This window comes from Canis lupus, chromosome 26, assembly GCF_003254725.2.
Source record: "Canis lupus dingo isolate Sandy chromosome 26, ASM325472v2, whole genome shotgun sequence".
Lineage (NCBI taxonomy): Eukaryota > Metazoa > Chordata > Mammalia > Carnivora > Canidae > Canis > Canis lupus.
Genome location: NC_064268.1, coordinates 9,811,365 through 9,834,570, shown reverse-complemented (window position 1 = coordinate 9,834,570; position 23,206 = coordinate 9,811,365). Strand labels below are relative to the sequence as shown.

General features: G+C 40.5%; 1 protein-coding gene across 13 annotated transcripts in view; it reads left to right on the top strand.

Annotated features, from left to right (window-relative positions):
• Positions 1-23,206, top strand: part of TMEM116 (transmembrane protein 116) — a 138,400-nt gene that overhangs the window by 106,474 nt on the left and 8,720 nt on the right. For 12 of the 13 annotated variants that reach the window (XR_003146595.3, XM_049101827.1, XM_049101823.1 and 9 more), the window contains one exon: positions 7,744-8,906. Coding sequence is in view for 12 of the 13 variants with exons in the window: in XM_049101827.1 (XP_048957784.1) it covers positions 7,744-7,814 (71 nt within the window). In the remaining variant the exon portion in view is untranslated. Of the gene's footprint in view, positions 1-7,743; positions 8,907-22,296; positions 22,367-23,206 lie in introns of those variants that run through there. The other variant, XM_049101821.1, reaches the window with a different exon arrangement.

The window sequence follows — 23,206 nt, the reverse complement described above, 5'->3', positions numbered from 1 at the left end:
TTAGCAATTAGGGTTATAGATATTGATCTCAGAGAAATGAAAATGTATGTCTTCATAAAAACTGTACTCAGGAGGAAGCCCAGGTGGCTCAGCGGTTTAGCACTGCCTTCAGCCCAGGGTGTGATCCTGGAGACCCAGGATCGAGTCCCACATCAGGCTCCCTGCATGGAGCCTGCTTCTCTCTCTGCCTGTGTCTATGCCTCTCTCTCTCTCTCTCTCTCTCTCTCTCTCGAATAAATAAATAAAATATTTAAGAAAACCTATATACAGAAAATCACAGCTTTATTTGTAATAGCCAAAAACTGGAAACAGCCAAAGTGTTGCTCAGTAGGCGAAAGGTTAAGCTGTGGTAAGTCCATGTCATGTATTAGCAGCAAAAAGGAATGAACCATTGATTCACAACACTTAGCTGGATTTCAAGGGCATTATGGTGAGCGAAAAATGCAATCTCAAAGGTTGTATACTATAAGGTTCCATTTGTATAACACTTCTGAAATGACAAAATTATAAAGATGGGTAACATATTAGTGTTTGTCAGGGCTTAGGGATAGCGGGGTGGGCAAGAAGTGGTAGTGTAACTATATAGAGGGGTAGCATGACTGAGAACTTTGTGATGATAGGATAGTCCTCTATCTGGATTGTGGTGGTAGTTTACAAAAATCTACACATATGATAAAATGGCATAGAACTATACACATTGTAACAATATCAGTGTCCTGGTTGTGATATTCTTCTGTATCAAAGGAGAGAAGCTCAGTGAAAGGTTTATATGACCTTTCTATGTTATTTGAAATTTCTTTTGAATTATTGCAAAATAAGTTTTTTAAAAAAAAACACGACTGCCAAACACATTTAAAAAACTAGAAATATTAGGAACAGCTGATAAAAACATAATTTAAGAGGAAGTTTTAAATATAGTATATATCTCACAGAATTTATCAGTATAGTAAGTAATAGTAAGTAATATCAGTATAGAGAATGGTATACACACAAAATAGAATAGAAACAAAAACCTCAACTTTATGGTCAACTAATATTCGACAAAGCAGGAAAGACTATCCATTGGAAAAAAGACAGTCTCTTCAATAAATGGTGCTGGGAAAATTGAACATCCACATGCAGACCATTCTCTTACACCATACACAAAGATAAACTCAAAATGGATGAAAGATCTAAATGTGAGACAAGAATCCATTAAAATCCTAGAGAACACAGGCAACACTCTTTTTGAACTTGGTCACAGCAACTTCTTGCAAGATACATCCACGAAGGCAAGAGAAACAAAAGCAAAAATGAACTATTGGGACTTCATCAAGATAAAAAGCTTCTGCACAGCAAAAGAAACAGCCAACAAAACTCAAAGACAACCTACAGAATGGGAGAAGAGATTTGCAAATGACGTATCAGATAAAGGGCTCGTATCCAAGATATATAAAAAACTTATTAAACTCAACACCAAAGAAACAATCCAATCATGAAATGGGCAAAAGACATGAACAAAAATTTCACAGAGGAAGACATAGACATGGCCAACAAGCACATGAGAAAATGCTCCGCATCACTTGCCATCAGAGAAATACAAATCAAAACCACAATGAGATACTGCCTCACACCAGTGAGAATGGTGAAAATTAACAAGACAGGAAACAACCAATGTTGGAGAGGATGTGGAGAAAGGGGAACCCTCTTGCACTGTTGGTGGGAATGTGAACTGGTGTAGCCACTCTGGAAAACTGTGTGGAGGTTCCTCAAAGAGTTAAAAATAGATCTGGGGATCCCTGGGTGGCGCAGTGGTTTGGCACATGCCTTTGGCCCAGGGCGCGATCCTGGAGACCCGGGATTGAATCCCATGTCAGACTCCCGGTACATGGAGCCTGCTTCTTTCTCTGCCTTTGTCTCTGCCTCTCTCTCTCTCTCTCTCTGTGTGTGACTATCATAAATAAATAAAAATAAAAATAGATCTGCCCTAAGACCCAGCAATTGCACTGCTGGGGATTTACCCCAAAGATACAGATGCAGTGAAATGCCAGGACACCTGCACCCCAATGTTTATAGCAGCAATGTCCACAATAGCCAAACTGCGGAAGGAGCCTCGGTGTCCATCGAAAGATGAATGGATAAAAAAGATGTGTTATATGTATGCAATGGAGTATTACTCAGCTATTAGAAACGACAAATACCCACTATTTGCTTCGACGTGGATGGAACTGGAGGGTATTCTGCTGAGTGAAATAAGTTAATCGGAAAAGGACAAACATTATATGGTCTCATTCATTTGGGGAATATAAAAATTAGTGAAAGGGAATAAAGAGAAAGAGAAAATGAGTGAAAATATCAGTGAGGGTGACAAAACATGAGAGACACCTAACTCTGGGAAATGGACAAGGGGTGGTGGAAAGGGAGGTGGGCGGGGGGTTGGGGTGACTGAGTGATGGGCACTGAGGTGGGCACTTGGCGGGATGAGCACTGGGTGTTATGCTAAATGTTGGCAAATTGAACTCCAATAAAAAAATTAAAAGAAACAAGTTTGATATTTTATACACATACATATGATTTTTGTTTCCTACAGAAAGTACATATTTTTCTCTTATGCCCATTGAATAACTAAAAATCAGTGATGAAAAAAATCAGGAATTTTGCAATAAGCAATTGGGGAAGGGGACATTAGCAAGATGACAGAATGGTAAACCCTGAACCCTCATTTCCCTCAGAAACAAACATATACAGCAGCATTTCACAGATTCTCTTTTTGAGAAATCAAGATACTAATTGAAAGTCTCCTGTACCCCAAGTGAACATGCAACCAGACTCACAAAGCTTATAGGGACATTGGGGACACCTTCTTGCCAGGATCCCTATCCCTGGAATAGTGCTATATAATCAGAAAGAGACAAACACACCCCAGCTCCCAGCTTCTTCCACAGGAAAGAAGGGGGTTGATTTGCATTTCCAGTACCTACATTTTCTGGGAGGGCTCTCCAGAGGATGCTTTTGTCATAATATTGGAGCTCTGATGGGACTTGCACAGTCTGGCTTCCCTGGGAGAGAACAGAGATGGCAGTTTGGACTGATAGACATCATAGTATCTACCCCTGCTCATCACAGAGTGAGAAGATGAAAAATCCCAGCTCGGCTTCTCCTTGAGGAAGGAAATAATTTATATATCATATGTCCCAACTTTTCCATGGTTGTTCTAAAACTGGCATCAGTCTTATAGACTTGGAACCTTGAGAATTTAATGCAATGTAGCCACCTGACAAAGAACAGAGATTGTGGTTTGGACTGATGGAATGCCATAGCTCCTCCTTATGGCTTAGCACAGAGCAAAGAGACAAAAACACAGCTTTCTGCTGTTCCTGGGGGAAGTAAAGAGTTTGTAGAGATGCCCAGAATCTCTGGCCAGACTGATCGGTGGATGTCTTCTGTATGAGGCCAGTCCATGATGACTGAGGGAGGTGCATGCTTTGTTTAAAACACCAACACCAACAGAGAGAGTCAAGGAAAATAAAGAATCAGGCAGATAAGTATCAAATAAAGGCATAAGATAAATCACCAGAAATAAACCCTAGTGAAATGGAGATTTATGATTTACTTAATGGAGAATTCAAAATAACCATAATAAAAATGCTCACTGAGGTCAAGAGAATAATGCATGAACAAAGTGATAATTTCAACATGGCAGTAGAATATATATATATTTTTTAATAGAAATGGAGCTGAAGAACACAATAACTGAACTAAAAAATTCACGAGAAGGGTTCAATATCAGACCAGATCAAGCAGAAGAAAGGATAAGTGGAACTCAAAGACAGATCCTTGGAAATAATTCAGTCAGAGGAGCAAAAAGAAAACAAATGAAAATGAAATCTTAAGGGACTTAGCAGATACCATAAAGAAGAGCAATATACACATTATAGGAGTCCCAGAAGGAGGACAGGGGATTAAAAAGTGATCAGAAAGCTTATTCAAAGGAATAGAAGCTGAAAATGTTACAATTCTGGAGAAGGAAATGTACATACAGATTGATGAAAACTAGAGAACACCAAACAGTAGTCCAAAGATAGCCACACTGAGATATGTTATAATTAAATTGTCAAAAATCAAAGACAAAGAGGAGTTTGAAAGAAGCAAGAGAAAAGTGATTTCTCATATACAAGGGAACATTTATGACTCTCAGTGTTTTTGTGTGTGTGTGTGTGTGTGTGTGTGTGTGTGTGTTGTTGTTGTTGTTGTTGTTTTTCGGAGACTTGGTAGGCTGAAAGGGAGTTGCATGATATATTCAAACTGAAAAAAATCCTGCCAACCAAGACTACTTTACCTGGCAAAATTATCCCTCAAAAATGGAGAGATAAAGGTTTCCCAAACAAAAGCTGAGGGAGTTCATCACTACTAGAACTGCCTTAAAAAGAAATGGTAAAGGGAGTTCTTCAGGTTGAAAGGATGTTAAAAAGTAACACAATAGCATAATATGAAATTCCTGATGCCTGAGTGGCTCAGTGGTTGAAAGTCGGCCATTGGCTCAGGGTGTGTCCCGGTGGGATCAGATCCTGCATCAGGCTCCAGGAGAGGAGCCTGCTTCTCCCTCTGCCTATGTCTCTGCCTCTCTCTGTGTGTCTGTCATGAAAAAATAAATAAAATCTTTATTTTTATTTATTTTTTTAATAAAATAATTTTTATTGGTGTTCAATTTACCAACATACAGAATAACACCCAGTGCTCATCCCGTCAAGTGTCCCCCTCAGTACCCGTCACCCACTCACCCCCACCCCCCGCCCTCCTCCCCTTCCACCACCCCCAGTTTGTTTCCCAGAGTTAGGAGTCTTTATGTTCTGTCTCCCTTTCTGATATTTCCCACACATTTCTTCTCCATTCCCTTATATTCCCTTTCACTATTATTTATATTCCCCAAATGAATGAGAACATATAATGTTTGTCCTTCTCCGATTGACTTACTTCACTCAGCATAATACCCTCCAGTTCCATCCACTTTGAAGCAAATGGTGGGTATTTGTCGTTTCTAATGGCTGAGTAATATTCCATTGTATACATAAACCACATCTTCTTTATCCATTCATCTTTCGATGGACACCGAGGCTCCTTCCACAGTTTGGCTATTGTGGACATTGCTGCTATAAACATCGGGGTGCAGGTGTCCCAGCGTTTCATTGCATCTGAATCTTTGGGGTAAATCAAATAAAATCTTTAAAAAAATATATGAAACTCATTGGTAAAGGCAAATATATAGATAAATACAGAATACTGTATCACTGTAATGGTGATGAGTAAGTAATTTTTAATTCTAGTATAAAAGTTGAAGGACTAAAGTATTAAAAGTAACTAAAAATATATTAAAAGATATAATATGAATAGATGCTAATTCAATGGCAATAACAAAGTAGGGGGAGGGAAGAAGTTAAAATGTTGAGTTCTTTATGTGATTAAGCTTAAGTTGTTATCAGCTTTAAATAGACTCTTCTAACTATATTTTATGTAAGCCCCAAGGTAACCACAAAAAATACCAGTAGAAATTACAAAAGAAAAAAGAAAGGAAAAAAAAAAAAAGAAAAAAGAAAGGAATTACAACATATCAATACCAAAAAATTCAACAAAACAGAAAGGAAGACAGAAGAAAGGAAAAGGCAGACCAAAGAACTGCAGGACTAACAGAAAACAGCAAAATAGCAATATTAAATCCTTCACTATCAGTAATTACTTTAAATTTAAACAGTTGAGGGGCACCTAGGTGGCTCCATTGGTTAAGCAACCAACTCTTGATTTCGGCTCAGGCTGTGATCTCAGGGTTCTGAGATCAAGCCCTTGTCGGGCTCTGCACTAGGCATGGAGACTGCTTAAGATTCTCTCTCTTCCACTTCCTCTGCCCCTCTCCCCTCTTAAAAAATGAAATTAGTGAGGCACCTGAATGGCTCAGTGGTTGAACATTGGTATTGGTCTTTGGCTCAGGTCTTGATCCCAGGGTTCTGGGATCAAGTCCCACATCAGGCTCCCCACAGGGAGTCTGCTTCTCCCTCTGCCTCTTTCTCTCTCTCTCTCTCTCATAAATAAAATCTTTTTAAAAATGGAATTAGAAAATACCTCAAGACAAATGAAAACACAGCACATTGAAACTTATGAGATGTAGCAAAAGCAATACTAAGAGGGATGGCACCAAATCAGTATTGAAAAAGAACAACAGGGGAATCCCTGGGTGGCTCAGTGGTTTAGCACCTGCCTTCAGCCCAGGGCATGATCCTGGAGTTCCAGGATCAAGTCCTGCATCAGGCTCCTTGCATGGAGTCTGCCTCTCTCTCTCTCTCTCTCTCTCTCTCTCTCTCTCTCTCTCTCTCCCTCTCATAAATAAACAAACAAACAAATAAATAAATAATTTTTAAAAAGAGCAACAAACTTGGAGGCATCACATTTCTTGACTCCAAAACGTATTACAAAGCTACAGTATTCAAAACAATACGATACTGGCATTAAGGCAGATACACAGACAAATGAAACAGGAATTGACACTGATGTGGCCAACTGATCTTCAACAAGGGTGCCAAGAATACACAATTGGGAAAGAATAGTCTCCTCATCAAATGATGTTGGGAAAACTAGACATCTACATGCAAAAGAATGAAATTGGACTCTTACATTATACACAAAAATCAACTCAAAATGAATTAAACACTTAAATGTAAGACCTGAAACTGTAAGCCTCCTAGAAGAAGGACATCGCCATGACATTGGTCTTGGAATGATTTCATAGTTATGCTACCAGAAAAATAAGAAACAAAACCAAAGAGTATGAGTATCATAAAAAAGGCAAAAAAGAAATACAAATCTTGTGTATTGAAGGAAAATACCATGTTCAAAAAGATTTTATGCCAGAAACATAAGCATGAGTTTGGCATTAAGAAATGCATCATCATAATTCATTACAAAACTTAAAGGATAAAAAAAGTGAACATAAGAATACATGCCAAAAATTGTTAAAATTCACCAGCTATTCCAATTTTTGAAAATTTCATGAGACTATGAAGATACTACATAAACATGGTAAAGACACCAAAATCTAATGGCAAATAACATTTTATTTTTTTTAATTTTTATTTATTTATGATAGTCACACAGAGAGAGGCAGAGACACAGGCAGAGGGAGAAGCAGGCTCCATGCACCAGGAGCCCGACGTGGGATTCGATCCCGGGTCTCCAGGATCGCGCCCTGGGCCAAAGGCAGGCGCCAAACCGCTGCACCACCCAGAGATCCCCGCAAATAACATTTTAATTACTGAAATACTGAAGGTTTTTACACTTCAAATCTCTTTCTTTTTTGCCTTTTTGTCCTAGTCAATTTGAATAACTTCCAGCAGATTCTCCCCAACATAAGACTTTGTCATGGAAGTTTAATTTTAAAAACTCGTAGTCCCTGGACTTTTCTGGTACCTTCACACTTTACAGTTGACCTCTTGCACTCTCCCCAAAACTGAAGTGTCAGAAACCCTTTCTAATTTCAGGTGTTTTGTTTTTTGTTTTGTTTTGGCGAATTGGTTCCCTATGCTGCCTAGAGTATCTGTTTGATAGTTAGGATTTCTCCTGTTCTGGGGTCCAGTCAGCATCTTATTACTCTTCTCTAATTTATCTCTGACAGATACTAATACCACTTGGCTCTTAGAGCTATCAGTAATTTATCTTTATCTATGCATGCTTTGGAGTTTGTGAGATGCCTTATCACCTTTTTGTTGTTGTTTGTAGGTTTTGATTTTACCATCCTGGTGCTTTGTCTGTCTTCTGTGGAGTGGTTTGAAGAAATTTTGAAAAACTGAAGTCTGCTGCCACTTTCTGCAAATCTCCCTTCCGTTCTCATATTTAAATTTGTTTCCTAACCATTAAAAAATAGAATGGTACATCCTATGGCAAATAGTTTTTTTCCATGGACTATGACATGCAGCCTTATTCAAAAAGTTTTTGTTTTTATTTTTGTTTTTTTTTTCTAAACTAGAAAACCTGAATTCAAGTCCCAACTTGGTTATTTGCAAATTGTTATTTTTGTCATTTAATCTATTGAGCATCAGCTTCTTGTTTGTAAAGTGGAAATAACAATATCTATATGAATTTTTTGATTATTCAACAGCATTTCTAGAAATGCTTTGCAAAGTAAGAAGTGTGATGCAAGTATGAAATATTGATACTTCTTCAAAGTTTCCCTTTGAGAACTTTCCCAGGATCAGGATTTCCCCTTTCCCATGAATGTTTTTCCAAAAAGTTTTTTTAAAAGATTTTACTTGTTTATTCATGAGAGAGAGAGAGACAGAGAGGCAGAGACACAAGCAGAGGGAGAAGCAGGTTCCATGCAGGGAACCTGATGTGGGACTTGATCCCGGGTCTCCAGGATCACACCCTGGGCTGAAGGCAGCGCTAAACTGCTGAGCTACCCAGGATGCCCTCCAAAAAGTTTTTTTTTTTTTTTAATTGAAAGAGAGTACAGCAAAGTTCTTACTATATCATCAGAAATATTTGACCCATCACAGAGGCTCAGTGAATTAGCCAGGCATGAAATCCTTTGCAGAAGAGACAATGTCTTTGCCCAGATACCTTGATGCTGCTTTAATTGAATTGCATCAGATATAGTAAACATTTATAATGCCCAAGATCCTACCAGATCACTACCTTTGAAGAGCTTATATGTGATATGGACCCATCTCGAAAACATAATGAGGGATCCCTGGGTGGCGCAGCGGTTTAGCGCCTGCCTTTGGCCCAAGGCGCGATCCTGGAGACCCGGGATCGAATCCCACGTCGGGCTCCTGGTGCATGGAGCCTGCTTCTCCCTCTGCCTGTGTTTCTGCCTCTCTCTCTCTCTCTGTGTGTGTGACTATCATAAATAAATAAAAAATTTAAAAAAAAAGAAAACATAATGAGGCTTTAAAAGCATGACATTATGTTATACATATACTTTGTACATAAAACAACCCCATATAGTTTCTGCCTCAAAATAGACAAAACTGATAATAATCATGTACAATAGGGAGGACTGCGAAGAAGTGATGAAGAGAGATTTAGCTTTATTTTTAATGTTTTTCACTTTTTATTTTTTAATAATAAATTTATTTTTTATAGGTGTTCAATTTGCCAACATACAGAATAACACCTAGTACTCATCCCGTCAAGTGCCCCCCTCAGTGCTTGTCACCCATTCACCCCCACCCCCCCGCCCTCCTCCCCTTCCACCACCCCTAGTTCGTTTCCCAAAGTTAGGAGTCTTTATGTTCTGTCTCCCTTTCTGATATTTCCCACACATTTCTTCTCCCTTCCCTTATATTCCCTTTCACTATTTTTTATATTCCCCAAATGAATGAGAACATATAATGTTTGTCCTTCTCCAATTGACTTACTTCACTCAGCATAATACCCTCCAGTTCCATCCACGTTGAAGCAAATGGTGGGTATTTGTCGTTTCTAATGGCTGAGTAATATTCCATTGTACACATAAACCACATCTTCTTTATCCATTCATCTTTCGATGGACACCGAGGCTCCTTCCACAGTTTGGCTATTGTGGACATTGCTGCTATAAACATTGGGGTGCAGGTGTCCTGGCGTTTCATTGCATCTGTATCTTTGGGGTAAATCCCCAAGAGTGCAATTGCTGGGTCATAGGGCAGGTCTATTTTTAACTCTTTGAGGAACCTCCATACAGTTTTCCAGAGTGGCTGTACCAGTTCACAGTCCCACCAACAGTGTAAGAGGGTTCCCTTTTCTCCGCATCCTCTCCAACATTTGTGGTTTCCTGCCTTGTTAATTTTCCCCATTCTCACTGGTGTGAGGTGGTATCTCATTGTGGTTTTGATTTGTATTTCCCTGATGGCAAGTGACGCGGAGCATTTACTCATGTGCATGTTGGCCATGTCTATGTCTTCCTCTGTGAGATTTCTCTTCATGTCTTTTGCCCATTTCATGATTGGATTGTTTGTTTCTTTGCTGTTGAGTTTAATAAGTTCTTTATAGATCTTGGAAACTAGGCCTTTATCTGATACGTCATTTGCAAATCTCTTCTCCCATTCTGTAGGTTGTCTTTGAGTTTTGCTGACTGTATCCTTTGCTGTGCAAAAGCTTCTTATCTTGATGAAGTCCCAATAGTTCATTTTTGCTTTTGTTTCTCTTGCCTTCGTGGATGTATCTTGCAAGAAGTTACTGTGGCTGAGTTCAAAAAGGGTGTTGCCTGTGTTCTCCTCTAGGATTTGGATGGAATCTTGTCTCACATTAAGATCTTTCATCCATTTTGAGTTTATCTTTCTGTATGGTGCAAGAGAGTGGTCTATTTTCATTCTTCTGCATGTGGATGTCCAATTTTCCCAGCACCATTTATTGAAGAGACTGTCTTTCTTCCAATGGATAGTCTTTCCTCCTTTATCAAATATTAGTTGACCGTAAAGTTGAGGGTCCACTTCTGTATTCTCTATTCTGTTCCACTGATCTATGTGTCTGTTTTTGTGCCAGTACCACACTGTCTTGATGACCACAGCTTTGTAGTACAACCTGAAATCTGGCATTGTGATGCCCCCAGATATGGTTTTCTTTTTTAAAATTCCCCTGGCTATTCGGAGTCTTTTCTGATTCCACACAATCTTAAAATAATTTGTTCCAACTCTCTGAAGAAAGTCCATGGTATTTTGATAGAGATTGCATTAAACGTGCAAATTCCCCTGGGTAACATTGACATTTTCACAATATTAATTCTGCCAATCCATAAGCATGGAATATTTTTCCATGTCTTTGTGTCTTCCTCAATTTCCTTCAGAAGTGTTCTATAATTTTTAGGATATAGATCCTTTACCTCTTTAGGTTTATTCCTAGGTATCTTATGCTTTTGGGTGCAATTGTAAATGGGATTGACTCCTTAATTTCTCTTTCTTCAGTCTCATTGTTAGTGTATAGAATTGCCACTGGTTTCTGGGCATTGATTTTGTATGCTGCCACATTGTCAAATTGCTGTATGAGTTCTAGCAATCTTGGGGTGGAGGCTTTTGGGTTTTCTATGTAGAGTATCATGTCATCGGCGAAAAGGGAGAGTTTGACTTCTTCTTTGCCACTTTGAATGCCTTTAATGTCTTTTTGTTGTCTGATTGCTGAGGCTAGGACTTCCAGTACTATGTTGAATAGCAGTGGTGAGAGTGGACATCCCTTTCTTGTTCCTGATCTTAGGGGAAAGGCTCCCAGTGCTTCCCCATTGAGAATGATATTTGCTGTGGGCTTTTCATAGATGGCTTTTAAGATGTCGAGGAATGTTCCCTCTATCCCTACACTCTGAAGAGTTTTGATCAGGAATGGATGCTGTATTTTGTCAAAAGCTTTCTCTGCATCTAATGAGAGGATCATATGGTTCTTGGTTTTTCTCTTGCTGATATGATGAATCACATTGATTGTTTTACAAGTGTTGGACCAGCCTTGTGTCCCTGGGATAAATCCTACTTGGTCATGGTGAATAATTTTCTTAATGTACTGTTGGATCCTATTGGCTAGTATCTTGTTGAGAGTTTTTGCATCTGTGTTCATCAGGGATATTGGTCTGTAATTCTCCTTTTTGGTGGGGTCTTTGTCTGGTTTTGGAATTAAGGTGATGCTGGCCTCATAGAACGAATTTGGAAGTACTCCATCTCTTTCTATTTTTCCAAACAGCTTTAGTAGAATAGGCATGGTTTCTTCTTTAAACGTTTGATAGAATTCCCCTGGGAAGCCATCTGGCCCTGGACTTTTGTGTCTTGGGAGGTTTTTAATGACTGCTTCAATTTCCTCCCTGGTTATTGGCCTGTTCAGGTTTTCTATTTCTTCCTGTTCCAGTTTTGGTAGTTTGTGGCTTTTTGGTAGAAATGCGTCCATTTCTTCTAGATTGCCTAATTTATTGGCGTATAGCTGTTCATAATATGTTTTTAAAATCGTTTGTATTTCCTTGGTGTTGGTAGTGATCTCTCCTTTCTCATTCATGATTTTATTAATTTGAGTCTTCTTTCTCTTCTTTTTAATAAGGCTGGCTAATGGTTTATCTATCCTATTAATTCTTTCAAAGAACCAGCTCCTGGTTTTGTTGATCTGTTCCACAGTTCTTCTGGTCTCGATTTCATTGAGTTCTGTTCGAATCTTTATTAACTCTCTTCTGCTGGGTGTAGGATCTATTTGCTGTTTTTTCTCTAGCCCCTTTATGTATAAGGTTAGCTTTTGTATTTGAGTTCTTTCCAGTTTTTGAATGGATGCTTGTATTGCGATGTATTTCCCCCTTAGGACTGCTTTTGCTACATCCCAAAGATTTTGAACGATTGTATCTTCATTCTCATTAGTTTCCATGAATCTTTTTAATTCTTCCTTAATTTCCTGGTTGACCCTTTCATCTTTTAGCAGGATGGCCCTTAACCTGCACGTGTTTGAGGTCCTTCCAAACTTCTTGTTGTGATTTAGTTCTAATTTCAAGGCATTATGGTCTGAGAATATGCAGGGGACGATCCCAATCTTTTGGTATCGGTTCAGACCCGATTTGTGACCCAGTATGTGGTGTATTCTGGAGAAAGTTCCATGTGCACTTGAGAAGAATGTGTATTCAGTTGAGTTTGGATGTAAAGTTCTGTAGATATCTGTGAAATCCATCAGGTCCAGTGTATCATTTAAAGCTCTCGTTTCTTTGGAGATGTTGTGCTTAGAAGACCTATCGAGTATAGAAAGAGCTAGATTGAAGTCACCAAGTATAAGTGTATTATTATCTATGTATTTCTTCACTTTGGTTATTAATTGATTTATATATTTGGCAGCTCCCACATTCGGCGCATATTTATTGAGGATTGATAAGTCCTCTTGTTGGATAGATCCTTTAAGTATGATATAGTATCCCTCTTCATCTCTCAATACAGTCTTCGGGGTAAATTTTAGTTTATCTGATATAAGGATGGCTACCCCTGCTTTCTTTTGAGGACCATTTGAATGGTAAATGGTTCTCCAACCTTTTATTTTCAGGCTGTAGGTGTCCTTCTGTCTAAAATGAGTCTCTTGTAGTCAGCAAATAGATGGGTCCTGCTTTTTTATCCAGTCTGAAACCCTGCGCCTTTTGATGGGGTCATTAAGCCTGTTCACGTTCAGAGTTACTATTGAAAGGTATGAGTTAAGTGTCATCATGATATCTATTCAGTCCTTGTTTTTGTGGATTGTTTCACTGGACTTCTTCTTAAAGGGGAATTTTAAGAGTCCCCCTTAAAATTTCTTGCAGAGCTGGTTTGGAGGTCACATATTCTTTTAGTTGCTGCCTGTCTTGGAAGCTCTTTATCTCTCCTTCCATTTTGAATGAGAGCCTTGCTGGATAAAGTATTCTTGGTTGCGTGTTCTTCTCATTTAGGACCCTGAATATATCCTGCCAGCCCTTTCTGGCCTGCCAGGTCTCTGTGGAGAGGTCTGCTGTTACCCTAATACTCCTCCCCATAAAAGTCAGGGATTTCTTGTCTCTTGCTGCTTTAAGTATCTTCTCTTTATCTTTGGAATTTGCAAGCTTCACTATTAAATGTCGAGGTGTTGAACGGTTTTTATTGATTTTAGGGGGGGAATCTCTCTATTTCCTGGATCTGAATGCCTGTTTCCCTTCCCAGATTAGGAAAGTTTTCAGCTATGATTTGTTCAAATACATATTCTGGCCTTCTGTCCCTTTCGGCGCCCTCGGGAACCCCAATTAAACGTAGGTTTTTCTTCCTCAGGCTGTCATTTATTTTCCTTTATCTTCATGGTCTTTTAATTGTTTGTCTCTTTTTTCCTCAGTTTCCCTCTTTGCCATCAACTTGTCTTCTATGTCACTCACTCATTCTTCCACCTCGTTAACCCTCGTCGTTAGGACTTCTAGTTTGGATTGCATCTCATTCAATTGATTTTTAATTTCTGCCTGATTGGATCTAAATTCTGCAGTCATGAAGTCTCTTGAGTCTTTTATGCTTTTTTCTAGAGCCACCAGTAGCTGTATAATAGTGCTTCTGAATTGGCTTTCTGACACTGAATTGTAATCCAGATTTTGTAACTCTGTGGGAGAGAGGGCTGTTTCTGATTCTTTCTTTTGAGATGAGGTTTTCCTTCTAGTCATTTTGCTCAGTGCAGAGTGGCCAAAAACAAGTTGTATTGGGAAAAGGAGAAAAAGAGAGGAGAGAAAGAAGGAAAGAAAAGAGAAAAAGAAAAAAGAAAAAAGGAAGAGAAAAAGAGAAAGAAAAAGAAAGGAAAAAAAGGGTGGGGGAAGCAAACAAATCAAAAAGCAAAAAACAAAAACAAAAACAAAAAAACACGGGGATGTATCTTCTGATTCTGTGTACTTTAAGTCCCTTGACTTCCCCTGGAACTTGTTCCTCTAGCTGGTCTTCTGGGGGAGGGGCCTGTTGTGCTGATTTTCAGAGTTAGCCCTTGGGGGAGCTGCTCTGCCCCCTGCCTGGTGCAGGGCTCAGTGGGGGTTGTTTACCCCGTGAGGCCCCAGGAGGAACAACCCCAGTGGCGGGGCCAGCTCTGGAGCCCTGGCTTCAGCCCCCGCAGTAACTACAGAGCTCTCCCTCTGCAGGGCCTGGATGCTCTGGGGGGCAGGGCCGCTGATCTGCTCAGCTCGGGGCAGTAGCGTCCTTGCGGTCCTGGGCCCTCCTGGCCTCTGCCTGTCCCGAGGGGAGGCGGGATCCTGGGCTGTGTCCCCAGCGCCCTGTGCTCCCGGCCTGCGCTGTTGGATTCGTGCTCCCGGTGGTGCAGCCCCCTCCGCGGAGCCGCCGCCTTAGCCCCTCTGAGTCGCTCCCGGAGCCGCGCAGCCCCCTCCGCACAGAGCCTCTTCCTCTGCCCGAGACCCTCCGAGCTGCTCCCGGGTCCGCCGGGCGCGCTGCAGCCCTTAGGGAGCTCGGCGCACTCTCCCTGGGGCGCAGGTGTCTGTTAGTGTCCCAGGGAGCCTGAGGGCATCCCCGCCCTCCTGGGGCCCTACTCTAACTCCCTGCGAGGCCTTTCCGCCCGGCAAGATCGGTGAAGCTCCTGCTTCTCCAGGTCGGGGCTCTCCTGTCCTGGGGACACTCGCCCCGGCCTTAGCCCGGCTCCTCGCGGGGCCCCTCCCTCTTGGATGCCTTTTGTTTCTTTATTTCTAACCCCCCCGCCCCCCGCACCGTCTTCCTACTTTGATAGAAGCGCAAACTCTTCTCACTGTAGCATTCCAGCTTTTCTCTCTTTAAATCTCAGGCCGAATTCGTAGATTTTCAGGATAATTTGAAGGTTATCTAGGTAATTTGGTGAGGACAGGTGATTTGGGGACCCTACTCTTCCGCCATCTTGCCCCTCCTCCTGTTCATCAGTTTTGTTTATTGAATTCCACATATCAGTGAAATCATATGGTATTTGTCTTTCTCTGGCTCACTTATTTTGCTTAGCACAATACCCTCAACTTCCATCCATATTGTTGCAAATGGCAAGATTTTACTCTTTAATAAATGTATTTTTTATTGGTGTTCAATTTGCCAACATACAGAATAACACCCAGTGTTCATCCGGTAAAGTGCCCACCTCAGTGCCCGTCACCCAGTCACCCTCACCCCCCGCCCACCTCCCCTTCCACCACCCCTAGTTCGTTTCCCAGAGTTAGTTTTTATGTTCTGTCTCCCTTTCTGATATTTCCCACACATTTCTTCTCCCTTCCCTTTCACTATTTTTTATATTCCTCAAATGAATGAGAACATATAACGTTTGTCCTTATCCGATTGACATATTTCACTCTGCAGAATACCCTCCAGTTCCATCCACGTCGAAACAAATAGTGGGTATTTGTTGTTTCTAATGGCTGAGTAATATTCCATTGTATACATAGACCACATCTTCTTTATCCATTCATCTTTCGATGGACACCGAGGCTCCTTCCACAGTTTGGCCATTGTGGACATTGCTGCTAGAAACATCGGGGTGCAGGTGTCCCGGCATTTCATTGCATCTGTATCTTTGGGGTAAATCCCCAAGAGTGCAATTACTGGGTCATAGGGCAGGTCTATCTTTAACTCTTTGAGGAACCTCCGCACAGTTTTCCAGAGTGGCTGCACCAGTTCACATTCCCACCAACAGTGCAGGAGGGTTCCCCTTTCTCCACATCCTCTCCAACATTTGTGGTTTCCTGCTTTGTTAATTTTCCCCATTCTCACTGGTGTGAGGTGGTATCTCATTGTGGTTTTGATTTGTATTTCCCTGATGGCAAGTGATGCGGAGAATTTCCTCATGTGCTTGTTGCCCATGTCTATGTCTTCCTCTGTGAGATTTCTGTTCATGTCTTTTGCCCATTTCATGATTGGATTGTTTGTTTCTTTGCTGTTGAGTTTAATAAGTTCTTTATAGATCTTGGAAACTAGGCCTTTATCTGATACGTCATTTGCAAATATCTGCTCCCATTCTGTAGGTTGTCTTTGAGTTTTGCTGACGGTACCTTTTGCTTTGCAAAAGCTTCTTATCTTGATGAAGTCCCAATAGTTCATTTTTGCTTTTGTTTCTTTTGCCTTCGTGGATGTATCTTGCAAGAAGTTACTGTGGCTGAGTTCAAAAAGGGTGTTGCCTGTGTTCTCTTCTAGGATTTTGATGGAATCTTGTCTCACATTAAGATCTTTCATCCATTTTGAGTTTATCTTTCTGTATGGTGCAAGAGAGTGGTCTATTTTCATTCTTCTGCATGTGGATGTCCAATTTTCCCAGCACCATTTATTGAAGAGACTGTCTTTCTTCCAATGGATAGTCTTTCCTCCTTTATCGAATATTAGTTGACCATAAAGTTGAGGGTCCACTTCTGTATTCTCTATTCTGTTCCACTGATCTATGTGTCTGTTTTTGTGCCAGTACCACACTGTCTTGATGACCACAGCTTTGTAGTACAACCTGAAATCTGGCATTGTGATGCCCCCAGATATGGTTTTCTTTTTTAAAATTCCCCTGGCTATTCGGGGTCTTTTTTGATTCCACACAAATCTTAAAATAATTTGTTCTAACTCTCTGAAGAAAGTCTATGGTATTTTGATAGGGATTGCATTAAACGTGCAAATTCCCCTGGGTAACATTGACATTTTCACAATATTAATTCTGCCAATCCATAAGCATGGAATATTTTTCCATGTCTTTGTGTCTTCCTCCATTTCTTTGAGAAGTGCTCTGTAGTTTTTAGGGTATAGATCCTTTACCTCTTTGATTAGGTTTATTCCTAGGTATCTTATGCTTTTGGGTGCAATTGAAAATGGGATTGACTCCTTAATTTCTCTTGCTTCAATCTCATTGTTAGTGTATAGAAATGCCACTGGTTTCTGGGCATTGATTTTGTATGCTGCCACATTGTCAAATTGCTGTATGAGTTCTAGCAATCTTGGAGTGGAGTCTTTTGGGTTTTCTATATACAGTATCATGTCATCTGTGAAGAGGGAGAGTTTGACTTGTCCTTTGCTAATTCGAATGCCTTTTATTTCTTTTTGTTGTCTGATTGCTGAGGCTAGGACTTCTAGTACTATGTTGAATAGCAATGGTGAGAGTGAACATTCCTGTCATATTCCTGATCTTAGGGGAAAGGCTCTCAGTTTTTCCACATTGAGGATTATATTTGCTGTGGGCTTTTTGTAGATGGCTTTTAAGATGTCGAGGAATGTTCCCTCTATCCCTACACTTTGAAGAGTTTTAATCAGAAATGGATGCCGTATTTTCTCAAATGCTTTCTCTGTATTTATTGAGGGGATCATATGGTTCTTGTTTTTTCTCTTGTTGATGTGATCCATTCCGTTGATTGTTTTAGGAATGTTGAACTTGCTTCCTGGGGATAAATCCCACTTGGTCATGATGAATAATCTTCTTAATGTACTGTTGGATCCTATTGGCTAGTATCTTGTTGAGAGTTTTTGCATCTGTGTTCATCAGGGATATTGGTCTATAATTTTCCTTTTTGGTGGGGTCTTTGTCTGGATTTGGAATTAAGGTGATGCTGGCCTCATAAAACGAGTTTGGAAGTATTCTGTCCCTTTCTATCCTTTGGAAAGGCTTTAGTAGAATAGGTATGGTTTCTTCTTTAAACGTTTGATAGAATTCCCCCAGGGAAGCCATCTGGCCCTATACTTATGTGTCTTGGGAGGTTTTTGACGACTGCTTCAATTTCCTTCCTGGTTATTGGCCTGTGCAGGTTTTCTATTTCTTCCAGTTCCAGTTTTGGTAGTTTATGGTTTTCCAGAAATGCATCCATTTCTTCTAGACTGCCTAATTTATTGGTGTATAGCTGCTCATAATACGTTTTTAAAATCATTTGTATTTCCTTTGTATTGGTTGTGATCTCTCCTCTTTCATTCATGATTTAATTAATTTGTCTTTTTTCTTTTTAATAAGACTGGCTAATGGTTTATCTATCTTATTAATTATTTCAAAGAACAAACTCCTGGTTTTGTTGATCTGTTCTACAGTTCTTCTGTTCTCTATTTCATTGAGTTCTGCTCAAATTTTTATTATCTCTCTTCTTCTGCTTGGTGTAGGTTTTATATGCTGTTCTTTCTCCAGTTCTTTAGGTGCAAGGTTAACTTGTGCATTTGAGTTTTTTCCAATTTTTTGAGGGATCCTTGTATTGCAATGTATTTCCCTCTTAGGACTGCTTTTGCTGTATCCCAAAGATTTTGAACAATTGTGTCTTCATTTTCATTAGTTTCCATGAATCTTGTTGTTTCTTATCTAATTTCCTGGTTGGCCCATTCATCTTTTAGTAGGGTGGTCTTTAACCTCCACGTGTTTGAGTTTCTTCCAAATTTCTTGTGATTGAGTTCTCGTTTCAAAGCATTGTGGTCTGATAATATGCAGGGGGACAATCCCAATCTTTTGATATCTGTTGAGACCTGATTTGTGACCCAGTATGTGGTCTATTCTGGGAAAGTTCCATGTGCACTTGAGAAGAATGTGCATTCAGGTGCGTTCAGATGGAAAGTTCTGTGTGTGTGTGTGTGTGTGTGTGTGTGTGTATATATATATATATATATGAAATCCATCTGGTCCAGTGTATTATTTAAGGCCCTTGTTTCTTTGGTGATGTTGTGCTTAGAAGATCTGTCATTTACAGAAAGTGCCGTGTTTAAGTCTTCTATTATTATTGTATTATTTTCTAAGTATGTGTTTACTTTGGTTATTAATTGATTAATATACTTTATAGCTCCCACAATAGGGGCATAAATAATCATGATTGTAAGTTCTTCTTGCTGGATAGACGCTTTAAGTATGATATACTATCCCTCTTCCTCTCTTACTAGTCTTTGGGATAAACTTTAATCTATCTGATATGAGGATTGCTACCCCAGCTTTCTTTTTAGGACCATTTGAATGGTAAATAGTTCTCAAACCTTTCATTTTCAGGCTTAAGATGTCCTTAGGTCTAAAATGAGTCTCTTGTAGACAGCAAATATATGGGTCTTGCTTTTTTATCCAGTCCAAAACCCTATGTCCTTTGATGGGATCATTTAGCCCATTCACATTCAGAGTAACTATTGAAACATATGAATTTAATGTCATCGTAATACCTATACAGTCCTTGTTTTTGTGGATTATTTCTTTGGGCTCCCTCTTTCTTTTACAGGGTCCCCTTAATATTTCTTGCAGAGCTGGTTTGGAGGTCACATATTCTTTCAGTTTCTGCCTATCTTGGGAGCTCTTTATCTTTCCTTCTATACTGAATGAGAGCCTTGCTGGATATAGTAATCTTGGCTGCATGTTCTTCTGATTTAGTACCCGGATTATATCCTGCCAGCCCTTTCTGGCCTTCCAAGTCTCTGTGGTGAGGTCTGCTGTTAATCTAATATTTCTCCCCATATAATTAAGAATCTCTTGTCTCTCACTGCTTTAAGGATTTTCTCTTTATCTTTGGAATTTGCAAGTTTCACTATTAAATGTCGAGGTGTTGAATGGTTTTTATTGATTTGGGGGATCCTCTCTATCTCCTGGATCTGAATGCCTGTTTCCCTCCCCCAAATTAGGAAAGTTCTCAGCTATTATTTGTTCAAATATGCTTTCTGGCCCTCTCTCCCTCTTGGCGTTTTCTAGAACCCCAATTATACGTAGATTCTTCCTTCTGAGGCTATCGTTTATTTCCCTTAACCTTTCCTCATGGCCTTTTAAGTGTTTTTCTCTTTTTTCCTCAGCTTCCTTCCTTGCCATCAACTTGTCTTCTATGTTGCTCACTCTTTCTTCCACCTCATTAACCCTCATCATTAGGACCTCCAGTTTGGATTGCATCTCATTTCATTGATTTTTAATTATAGCCTGATTAGATCTAAATTCTGCAGTCATAAAGTCTCTTGAATCCTTTCTGCTTTTTTTTTTCCAGAGCCACCAGTAGCTTTATAATTGTGCTTCTGAATTGGCTTTTTAACATCGAATTGTAATCCATATTCTGTAACTCTGTAGCAGAGAGTACTATTTCTGATTCTTTCTTTTGTGATGGATTCTTCCTTCTAGTCATTTTGCTCAGTGCAGAGTGGCTGTATGAGCAGGCTGAATCAAGAATATCAACCACAACCTAAGTAAATTTCACCCTAGATGATTCTGACAAGGTCAGAGACCAGAAAATGAAACAAAGATCAGAACAAAATAAAACAAAAGGACCACTAAAGTGAAAAATAAATTTTAAAACAAAGTAGTAAAAAATAAAAGGCTAAGAATCCCAAAGAAGAAGAAAAAGAGAAAGAAAAAAGAAAAAAAGAAGAGAAAAATAGCAAAAGTTAAGATGGAAAAAAAAGAGAAGAAGAAAAAGGGGGGATGGGACTGGGAGATGGTGGTGGTAAAGAAGTTGTAGTAGAGGGAGAATGTAGTCTGAGGGTCCTAGAGGGTGATCCTCTTGTTTCTGAGTATAAAGTTCTGTATGTTAGAAGATGCTCAGTCCCACATTTATATAAATCAGCAATACTTGCAGAAAGCCCCACATTGACCACCAACATAAATGAGATAAAAGGAGGGGTCAGAATGGGAATGAAGAGAGAATGTAATCTCACAGAATGAACCAGCATGGTAAACCAGTTGGTTCTGGTTGCATGCTGGTCATGTTTTAGAAGGTATTAACTTCTGCCGTTGTAGAAGAAAACGAGGCAGAGAAAACAAAAAACACAAAACCAAAAAAAACATATCTCGTGTATCTCCCAAAATTAAATTGAGTATGTTGAAGGGAATCTAGAAGTGAAAAATATATATGACATGTAATTGTAGAAATATGAAACTCAAAAGGAAGAAACTTAAAAATGAAGAGGTGGTAAAATATTGTAGTTAAGGTGGGAAAAGAGAAAAAAATACTGGAAATTTTTAGTCTGATATAATGAGTTGTACTGGAAAAAGGGGTGGGAAGGAGAGGTACCCTCTACTTCTATATACTATAAATCCCTTTACTGCCCCTGGAGCTTTCCAGCACTGCTTGGTCAAGAACTTGCTCTTCTGTTCTTCCAGCTGGTCTTCTGGGGGAGAGGTCTGCTGTGCTGATTCTCAGGTGTCTGTGGTGGGTGGACTCTGCCTCCTGCCAGGTATGGGGCTCAGTTTGAGCTTTATCCTGTGAGGCTTTTGTTCCCTGGTGGCCTGCCTCTCCCAGGCACAAGGAGGAACAATAACAATGGCGGAGGCCAGGTCTCCAGCTCTGGAGTCAGCCCCCTCCCCCGCCCTCTCCCCGCAGTAACTAATGCAGTCTCCCAGCCTGCACTAGCCTAGAGGCTCCTTCTGTGCGGGTGCGCTAATCTGCACAGCTTGGGGGCACCCAACGGAAGGAGAGTCCTTGCTGTCCTGTGCCCTTCCCGCTTCTGCCAGTCCTGGGGGATTGCAGGATTGTGGGCTTTGTCCACTCAGTGCCCTGGGATCCGGGGCCCTGTGCTGCTGGAATCGCGCTCCCGGGGTATGCAGCTCCCAAAGGCAGCAGGGCACAGACACTTCCATCCAGAGCTGGCCCGCCTAACTGACTGGCTTCTCCCAAATACTCCCCAAGCTGCATGCTCCAGCCCTTTACCAAGATCAGTCCACGGTTTGTGGTGCACTCTCCTCAGGGCACACTTCCTCTATTAGTGACTCCGGTAAACTGGAGGCTTCACTGCCCCTCCTGCAATTCTCCCCGATTTCTCTAAGCACTTTTCCGTCTGGGAAGAATGTGGTGCGGATTTTTAAAGTTCCCACTTCTTTGGTGCTGGGCTTTCCGGTTTGGAGGTTTTCGCTGCCCTGGCTTTAGCCTGGCTCCTTGCGGTGCCCCTCCCCCACTTGATTCTTTTTTTACTTTTTTCCGCTTTAATACCTTGCTAAAGGCAAAAACCCTTCTCTCTGTAGCGTTCCAGCTGTTCTCGCTAAATCTCAGGTCGAATTGGTAGATGTTCAGGATGATTTGAAAGTTACCTAGGTAAGTTGGTGGGACCAGGTGAGTTGAGGACCCCTACTCTTCCTCCGTCTTTGCCATCTCCCTGTGTGTCTGTTTTTGTGCCAGTACAATACTGTCTCGATGATTACAGCTGTGTAATACAGCTTGAAGTCCAGAATTGTCCAGAATTGTGAGGTCACCAGCTTTGGTTTTCTTTTCCTTTTTCTTTTTAAGATTTAATTTATTTATTCATGAGAGACACAGAGAGAGAGGCAGAGATATAGGCAGAGGGAGAAGCAGGCTCCTTGCAGGAAGCCCAATACAGGACTCGATCCCAAGACCCCAGGATCACTTCCTGAGCTGAAGGCAGATGCCCAGCCACTGAGCCACCCAGGCATCCCAGATTTGGTTTTCTTTTTAAATGTTCCTTAGGCTATATGGGGGCTTTTCTGGTTCCATACAAATATTAGGATTATTTGTTCGAGCTCTCTGAAAAATGCTGGTGTTATTTTGATAGGATTTGCATTGAATGTATAGATTGCTCTGGGAAGCATAGATATTTTAACAATATTTGTTCTTTCAATCCATGAGCATGTAATGTTTTTCTACTTCTTTGTGCCTTCCTCAACTTTTTTCATGAGTGCTTCATAGTCTTCAGAGTACAGATCCTTACCTCTTTAGTTAGGTTTATTCCTAGGTATCTTTTGGTTTTTGGTGCAGTTGTAAATGGGACTGATTCCTTAATTTCTATTCTGTCTCATTGTTAGTATATAGAAATGTAATTTATGGGATGCCTGGGTGGCTCAGCGGTTTGGCACCTGCCTTCGGCCCAGGGCGTGATCCCAGGTCGGGCTCCCTGCATGGAGCCTGCTTCTCCCTCTG